The sequence below is a fragment of the Penicillium argentinense genome, assembly GCF_028826775.1.
Source record: "Penicillium argentinense strain IBT 30761 chromosome Unknown utg000002l_segment0_segment0, whole genome shotgun sequence".
In the NCBI taxonomy this organism is placed as follows: Eukaryota; Fungi; Ascomycota; class Eurotiomycetes; order Eurotiales; family Aspergillaceae; genus Penicillium; species Penicillium argentinense.
This window is the reverse complement of record NW_026622661.1, coordinates 904599-913723: the sequence shown is the minus strand read 5'-3', so window position 1 is coordinate 913723 and position 9125 is coordinate 904599. Positions and strand designations below refer to the sequence as shown.

Here is a 9125-nt window from a genome sequence, read left to right as displayed (position 1 = left end):
TATCTAGTCTATGGACCGGACAGGGACAGTCCTCGTCTATTATCATGCCGAACGACAACAGCACCCCCCTATTCTAGCCGCCGGGGCAGGGAACACGGCCAGGTCCCCCGTTCATTATAATGCCGTACGGGGCAGAAACGGCACCCTCCCTATTCTCAACGCCGGGCGAGGGTCGGCCAGGTCCCAAGTTTTTTATAATGCCGAACGGGACAGAAACGGCACCCTCCCTATTTCACAGGCCGGGGCAGGGGCGGCCAAGCAGCGATCGGCGGCGGTCGTGGGTCGGGGCAGCCCTGTGTATTATAATGCCGAACAGGGCTACAACAGCACCCTGTCTATTATAATGTCGGGCAGAGAGGGCACTGGTAGGTTCCTGCAGTCCGCGATGGTGGTTATGTCCCTCAGTGCCACAGGGTCTTTTCCATAGTCAGTGGGCTGGGCGGTCCGGACCGTCCCGCAGTGCCCGCCGTGCGCTTGTCCCGCAGTGCGCCCCGAAGCCTTTAACCCCCAGTGTCCCGCGGGAAGCATACCTCAGCCCACAATGCCCCCCAAATTCGTCCCTCAGTTTGTACCGTTAAGGAGATGCGGTGCAATAGTTACCATCCCGGCCCTCTATACACCCTGAACCTCGTAGAAGATCGGCCGCGAGGTTTACCATGGAGCCTCTTAAAAGGTTTGGGGAAGCATCTTAACCGTCCTCGAAAAACGCCAGCTATCGTCACATAGCTATATTACCCACAGCCTGCCCTTTGCCCCACTGTACCCTCTGCGCCCTCTGCACCCTCTGCACCAGGGGGATAGTCCCTCAGTTAAACGTCCAGTTAAGTGTACCGTTAAAAGGGACGGGTGCGATGGAGACCTTTGAGGCGCTGTAGATATCATCATCATAGCAGATCGGTCACAATATCAAAAATATACTCAGAACTCACTAGCAGGATTGGTAGATTTCCTGAATGGACCATCGATTTTCTCACACACCCACCTCTCTCATAGTCCCACCGGCTACCCCGGGCCATCGGAACTGGCCGCTGCTGCCGGGCTTCCTACCCTGAGCCGTGAAGCGCCGCTTTCTGCCTCTATCTATAGCGGCTAGGCCTAGAGGGCGGTAGCCGCGTTGGCTGCATACTAAGCCGCGATCCTATGTTCGTGGCACCACTATATTTTCCCCATCCTCCCTCTTCTCCTCCTTGAGTCAACTGGCGAACGAGAGCGTCCTTTCCTTCCTTTTTCAAAGTTGCTTCACCAACTGGCGAGATATCACCTGCTCGTTCGGCCACAACGCGTCCGCGTTGCCCCCAGGCCCTTCTGTACGCGTCCGAGCCCATCAAGACCCCATTACGCGTCCCATCCACCCCTTCGTGGCCTGCATCGACGTACAAAGGCCACAGCTCCGTGTCAACCACAGCAGCGACACCTCTAAACCCACCCCCCTCTTTGTCCACCACGACCGCAACAATAAGAACAACATCCCCCACAAATCGGCATCAGCGATTATTTGTATTTTTACTTTCGTCGATCGAGCACGTAAACATTACAATTACAACTTGAGAATAACGCACCGTTATTTTGCGTCTGTTAATTTTGTTCTACCAGTCTCGTATTCATGCGCAATGAGCGCTTGAATTGTCAGCTTCGTAAACCGGATCCTCAGCCTGCCCACTCTCGTAACCGCCGCCATTCCACGGCATTGCCTATTCCAATAAACCTTGAACATCTTCCCACGTGGGGAATTGATACAAATTACTCCTCGAGAAAATATATTCTACGCAGGGACTCGAGGCGCCATTCGCGCAACATCGACTGACTCGAGACATTCCTCGAGTACTTGGGCCCTCGAGACCATTTACTGCAGGGCTCAACATTACTTTTTGATTACAAGATCGACTATATGCATATCGTTACTGCGCACGCGCCAGCGCGCCGCGGCAATCCCACCTGGAGTGCTGAGTCTTCGAGCATCCACTGTAGAGCTAAAAGTTATCGCCCATTACGACATCGACCACGTGTACAATGGATAATCACTGCGCGCGTGCGAGCGCTTCTACGCGCCATTCGGGCTTCAGTGCCGAGACTTTGAGTCCTCGAGGGCGTCTGCGGAATTGTCGATGAGGCTAAACTCAATAAAGATAAATATACACAGCGCACGAATGTCTCCGTACTAGCGATTAGCGATTAGTCCTACTCATTATCAATGCAGTCCGCATATCCAGACCTCGATGGCATTTGTGGTTTTGATTGACGTGATATAGACTTTCTCAAAAGCAATTTTAAACTCACGTAGTGCGGTTCGATTATTGGCCCATTGCCCATCGCCCCTCATGCCAGTCGAGGCTTAGCGCCAGTCTGTTTCTCATGTGATAATTTACGGAGATACTCCTAGGACTACGGGTCAAGAACTGGGACTTGGCAGTGGAGGATTCAAAATTTTTATTATTGGGGGCAAGAAAAGTACAACGGTCCCATAGGGACACAACGTCCCGAACGGGTAAGCCCCCAGACGAGAAACAACGCGAAGATAACACCACACAAAGATGACACCACAAGGCGGCGACACCACAACTTCTTCACATTCTTCATCCTCACTAGTCCTCAGAATCAAACACGTCATCCCAGAAGGACCGGAGGATCTCACGACCGGGCGACACAGCGGGACGGTAGAAGGAAGGGGAAACCTCAGTGGGACGACTGAGACGTCCAGGAGCGAGACCAAGGTCGTGACCCTCGAACAGGTCGCGGCCATCCTGGCCATCCGAGAGACCGGCATCGCCAAGCGCACCACAGCCGGCCCCACCACCGTGGATAGGTCGATCGCCGCTGACACCGGTGCTGGGAAGAGCACCGCAAGCCTGCATAGCGACACGACCAGCAGAGAGGCCAGCCAGGCCAGCAGCACCGTCCAGGGCACCACGGCGTGAACCAAGGCTGCGGCGAGGACGGCCAGTACTGGCACCGGCGGCACGAGAAGGACCACGAGGAAGACCAGTGACTCCAAGAGTGTCACCACCGTGGGTGACAGCAGTTTGGATCCCTCGGTCGATGCCTCGCGCAGTTGTTCCTCGCTGCTTATGGCACATTGTTGGCTTTTGAAACGATCAAGGGTGGATGGCGGTTCGTGGCACTTACTTCTTGCGCGCGGTGCAGGGCCTCGAAGCGGCTGATCACTTCGTTGTGCATGACGTGCGAGGTGGAGATCAACTCGGGCTATCAATACTGTCAGCTTGTCACTGTTTATGGAATGATCTACTTTCCGATTGTGGGCATTGCTTTGAGCTGGGGTAGGGAGTTGATATGGAATGACTTACCATAGTGAGGGGCCGAAGCCACTCGGCGAACCGGGATTTCGCCTGGCGAGCAGCTTCGAGGCCGTCGATGGCGGGGGCTGCTGTCACCTCCGTCTGTTCATGTTGTCAGCTTGCTGCCGTACAGTGACCGATCCGCTCTGGTCGTGGCCTTCATTTGAAGGGCGGGGCAGTTAATATTGAATTACCGGAACAATGGCCTGCTGGACTTCAGGCTGGTGAGCAACCTGAGAGGCACTGGCGGTAGCGGCCTCCCTCTTCAGACGCTGAACCAGGTAATACTGTCAGCTTGCAACTCAAAGCAATGTGATCTTGCGATACTCACCCGGGTCTTCTGCCTCTGGCGCGTTCTCTTCCTCGCTGCCGTGCGGGCAGCCCGCGCCTCGTCGGACCGGACACGCTCTCCCCGTTTCTTTGGAGGATTACACCCAGTTCCAGCAGAAGCAGTCTTCATCCTGGCTACGAGGAAACGTTAGCCGGGTACAGGATACCATGTGAGGGGTCTTCAAATCACTTGCAAGTTTGTTCACAGCAATGGTATGCCGTTGCGTTGTACTGCTGTGATGGAGGAGAAGATGTTGCAGACGATAGAATTGCTGTGCGAAAAGCAGTCGACTACATCGTGCGTGCAGCGCGTGCCTGCCTAATTTGTTACGCCTCCGTTTGTCAATAGAACCGGGTGTCACGTGACATGATAGCCCTACTTCGCGGGATCCCCCACGGTCATGTGCCCGCCGGCCGCTATTTCTACGAGCAGCCATCCATGATCATAAAAGACGCATGCAACGATCCTAGTGCGCCTATATGGAGCAGTCCATTGATAATCTCCATTTCCTGAAGTCTAAATGACCTGTAATATCTTGTGTAATAGCGCCCAATCGAATGTGTTGCTATAGCATACCCCTCACCACTGGAGCTATTTGATACGATAGTAGTCCTAGTCGCTTTCATTTCGAATTCACATTCATATTCTACTTTGTCTACAAAGTGAACGTACGAGGGGTACCAGTTGAAACATTTCATTGCCGGGGTAAAGGACAATGAAAAACGACCGCACTCACCAAATACACCGATGTGTAGCACAACGAAAGACAAGAGAAGCAAATATAGAATTAGTATGCGCAGAGCAACCACTTATCTAGAGAATCCAAGCCTCAGCGTCCACCCCGGTATGACCATCCGTGGCCTCGAGGCAACCTCACTTCCGTCCCTCCTAACATCGTACCCTGGGGGAGAGTCGGCGGGGGCAGGTCCAGCGGAGGCCTTGCGTTTAACCTCGATGAATTGGGACAGGGCGAGACCTTTTTCGGTCTGGAGGGAAGTGTCAATGTCAGATCGTGGGAGACGGCTACTTGCCTCTTCGCGCTGACGCCAGGCATACAAGCGCTGCTTGAATTCTTCACCAAGGACGTTGCTGTCTCCATCGATTAGACGATTGGTCTATCAGTTGTGTCAGCGCGGCTCTATACCAACATCAGGTCTGAGAGACATACCAGAGTCTCATCTTGAACCAACTTGGGCCAACGGCGTTCGAGGTCGCTGGCGGTGCTCGGGCCGACTATGTCAACGAGGGCGTTGCGTCTAGTCTGTCAATCTGGTCAGCCTGGATTCATGGACGATACTTACCTTCATTTTCGAGTTAGATGTTCTGTCGGAGGGGGTTCAACAAGCACGAAGGCCCTTGGTGTCGGAATGGTCTGACGTGGTGGAGAGAAGAGAACAAGTAGTCAGGATATGGATCACACGGATGCAGACTGGTGGGGTGTGATCAAATGCAGCTTACCTGGAGTGTCTTCCCTCGCGGGTTGTACTTGCGCATATTCCGCCCCTTGCGCAGTTTGCTGAAGAAGTACCGAAATGGCTTCGGGTCCTCGACGTGCTCGGTCGAAGTTCCCTCCGGTCCTGGTGCTTCCGGTGCGGCGTCGCTCATTTTGACAGACTGCAAATGATCGTTAGCTCAGTTGCATGATGATGTGAGTTCTGACAATACTTGCAGGTGTTGGTACAGCGATGGAGAATGCTGTCAAGGGTTGCTGTGTCTGGTGTGAAAGCCTTGCGGAGAGGAAGATGTACCTGTTGTGGAAAGATGACGAGGCGTTGTAGCGGGAGCCGAGCATGGCCACCTTGTTTTGGTCACCACTCCCGCAAAGTCACGCCGTCAGGTGACTCGCTTTCACATTGGGAATGAAGGAAGGCACGTGTGACCGGCCACCCAGACATAAATACCTGGTGACTCACCGTTCTGAACTCCTCTTCTTCAACCCCCGCAAACCCCGGACTAACGGCCGTCTAGATGCTAATTACGCAGGTGATTTATCCCTTCCTCTATACCCCGACTAACCACCATGTAGATGCTAACCACGCAGGTGAATTACCCCTTCTTCTGAAACTCCCGACTAATCCCGTAGACACTAACCCTCGCAGGCACATTGAACTGCGAGGCAAGCGTGTAATCACTCCCTCCGTAAACCACTGGCTGACCATCTAGTGGCTAACCATCCAACATGTAGTTATACAGCATGTAATCATTGTAGAAGCATCGCCTTCCCAGGCACCACCGCCACACACTATCATACCCGCCTTCGATAGAGACGGCTCTTCCATCGCTACCCATCACGTGCCATACGCGTCTACGTCTAGGCAAGCAGGTCCTTCATCCCCTCCACGCCACCAACGGCGCCGAAAAGCTAGTCTCACGTCTTTCAGGGCCGGAACACCGCGCCTCCTCGTCGGCGACGTCGCGAAGGGCACAGGGTGGCCCACTGCGAACCTTTTTTCGAGGGGCGTGTCAAGAGACAACAAATGCGCAGTCCATTCCAGGGAGGGGTGAGAAGAGAATTATCTTTTTTATATGCTATACATTCTGACTGTTTGGTTTTGAACGCTCGTGCAATTTCATTGTAGTGGATTCTATGGGGAGAAAGAGTATTACTGCATCTGCTCAACGATCGCGGTTTGACATGAGGCACGCGAGTAAATGCTTCGGTTCTGACATGAGGGGCGGATTGGTTTTTCATTATGTACAGAATACATGTGCTGATTGAAACGAGACTGTTCGAGATGGAGCACATATTGATGGTAACAGGAGGTTCGCTAGATGTGAGGGAGGGTAAGTTTTGTGAATTCACAACGGTACAGACAGTTCTTTCACCTGATCTTGATACGCAGTGTGGTGATGACGCAGTCCCAAGTCACAAAGGAAATCTTTTCCTCCCCGGGAGCTGTGTTTTATATCCTGGTTCCGCTTGGGTGTCCATTGACGAGGATGCCCCGGCACGTTGGTGGTCGGCGTGATCAATGAGGGAAGACGAGTCGAGGAGGAGTTTGCCTTGTCAGCTGGATCGTACCGCGTCGCCATAATATGTCGAGGCCGTTTGATGGCAGGCCAGAGACATGCAGCATGGTAGACTGAGGACCCCTAAGAGTTGGATTCTGAAGTTTGATCAGCCTGGCATTGGTTAAGCAATACGAGAATGCCAGTTTCTTTATAATACTAAGAGCCTCTCACATACCTCTGTTTGCTGTGTGCTCATTCATTCAAGTCCAGGGCATCGGTTCAAACCTTGCAACTCGACTGGTCCTTCGTGACTGGATCCCGTAGACAGTCCATTGGCCAGCCTATGCGGAGGAATGTGGAGAAGCGCGGTGAAGTGTGACTTCCAAGGCTGTTACTGGCCCAGCTGTGAAGATCTGCACTCGAGTATCATGAATGACTTGGACAATGATGCACACCGAGTCGAGGATTGACTGCCTGCACCAAGGGTTCCGGGCCAGGCTTCTAGCGTCGGTACAATTTTCGGTTCACCCCTAGACCTTTGCCGTCTCTGTGGTCTTCAGTCTGCATGTCATTATGTTGCTGACGGGCGTCCGGAAAGGTAGCAGGGCGAGTCGGTTGGGGCTGCGTAAAAATGGAAGAGGAGTAAGTATAAACGAGGAAGTCGAGGAAGAGCAGACAGAAGGGCGGCTGCAAGGAAGACTGGCCGATGCTTGCTCAACTTCGTTGGTAGCCGTGTTCCCCCGCGTGTAGTATGGCACGAATGGCTTGTTTGTTCGAGTTGAAATCGTTGTGGCTCTCGCGTACATCGGAACTAGTGGCTCGATGCTCACCACGCATCTAGGTCAATTGTGGCTGTCAATTTCCATATCTGATCCTGGGGTATGGTTCATGGCTTGCTTGGCCGTCTCTCGTGGTCGTCGGGAAGCCTTTTGAGTGTGGTCATCAGCGTGAAAAAGCAACAGAGTCACTAGGAGGCGAGTGACAAAAGCTGCAAGCTATTGCATTACAGCGTCGTTGCATGCCCCAGGCTGCCTGCATAATTGTATAAAACCTCAGACCATGACGTGGTTCTCCGTGACGTTCAGTATGCGGGGATCACCTGACCCGCTTTCATAGACTCACGGCAGGCACACGCCCCTCCAAGATAAAGCCTGGTCATTTCGTCCACCACAACTTTCCTTCCGCATCTATCCCCATCCTTTGCCTCGCTCGCAATCAAACCCTGCATCGACTATTATCCTCACCGTGCACGATCTTCGCTGTCACTGTTTCCATTTCGCCATTGCCAATCACAACCCTCGCCGTCCCTTTTCCCCATCCTCATTGAAACCATCCGCATCGATCAGCCCGTCCCGGATCACAAACCACCCAAACCCCAAATCACTCACCATTTCACCGCACCCTAAAAGCTATAGGCGTTTTCATCCTACGAACGAATGTAGTGACGCCGTATCCCGTCATACTTCGGCCTACATACTAATGACTTATCAGGCTCGCCGCCTGGATATTCACGAGCTCCCTTCGGGTTGAGCATCTTCCAACTAGGGTGCATGTCAACCTTCTCACTCTAGTTGGAGGCCCCTCTGACCTTGCATCGTAACCGCAGTCCCGGCCACGATGGATTGGTCGGGGTCCCCTGAGGCTGTAATACTGCTCTGCGACAAGTTGTCTCGGGGACGCAGCAGCGACGGGCATGAACCTCTACGCGGTGCTGTTGACTAGTAGCCTTCGGGCGAAGCTAACACATGCTCAATCTTCCTCCCATTTCCATCCGTCTCCATTCAATGTCTTCCACTGCCAAACAGCCACTAATACCAGAAAGAAACAAAAATCCAAGTCCTGACCCTCATTTTGTATCAAGAGGATAAATGCTCACTGGTTTCCCTTCAACAGTTGTCACGGCATCACTGAATTTTATCTGAATCCCTGAGCAGTTCGCGGCCAGCCATGCGATTGTTAAATCGAAGTATCTGGTCTCTAGTTTGTGGCGAGTGTGCCCACAGACGCTCTGCTGCTCTCTGCGGTCCGGGAGCGTCGTTAGCGGGCATTCTCTGCAGTGTTTCGATGGTTCTGTCGACACTTATTTCGACATTCTGGTAATTGCGACGGTTTTCCTCAGCGAGCCGTCCGGCCTCCACGACATATTCATCAAGCGGGCGGAGGCGAACTTCTTCAAGTTCACGTATTTGGGCATGTGGTCTGTGGAGCTCGTCCAGGTCGTCCATGCGGGTAGTCAGGCGACGCAACTGGGTATGTGTCAGAAGGTTTGTAGATCGGCAGACTTGGAAGCTCACGAAGAAGTAACTGGTGAAAAGATGAGCGACGATAGCCACGAGAAGAATCGCAAGAATGAGCGACAGGTACTCGTTGGCGAGGTCCATAGTGATGCGAGAATGAGATATTTGTACTGCACTGGATGTTGGTGTTATGTCGGAGGTAATGTGAGAGGAAGGAAATGGAAAGCGATATTTGGATGATGGATTGAACGTTGTAAAAGAGCAGTTATTGAGACAGAAAGGATTGGAGGCTGCTGGGAGGTCACTTCATTT

The 9125-nt window shown here is 53.0% G+C and overlaps 2 protein-coding genes across 2 annotated transcripts; both read right to left on the bottom strand.

The window, feature by feature from the left end:
• Window positions 1–2582: 2582 nt before the first annotated feature.
• On the bottom strand, window positions 2583–5229 carry N7532_001217 (uncharacterized protein; the record flags this gene model as incomplete). Its single annotated transcript, XM_056613711.1, has 6 exons — window positions 2583–3059; window positions 3124–3201; window positions 3303–3395; window positions 3625–3754; window positions 4525–4739; window positions 5083–5229. 6 exons carry the CDS (start codon window positions 5227–5229, stop codon window positions 2583–2585), a joined length of 1140 nt encoding a protein of 379 aa, XP_056478752.1.
• A 3251-nt stretch (window positions 5230–8480) lies between these two features.
• Window positions 8481–8957, bottom strand: N7532_001216 (uncharacterized protein; the record flags this gene model as incomplete). The annotated part of the gene is made up of 1 exon (XM_056613710.1): window positions 8481–8957. The coding sequence occupies one exon, from the start codon at window positions 8955–8957 to the stop codon at window positions 8481–8483; it is 477 nt and encodes a 158-aa protein (XP_056478751.1).
• Between the last annotated feature and the right edge of the window lie 168 nt (window positions 8958–9125).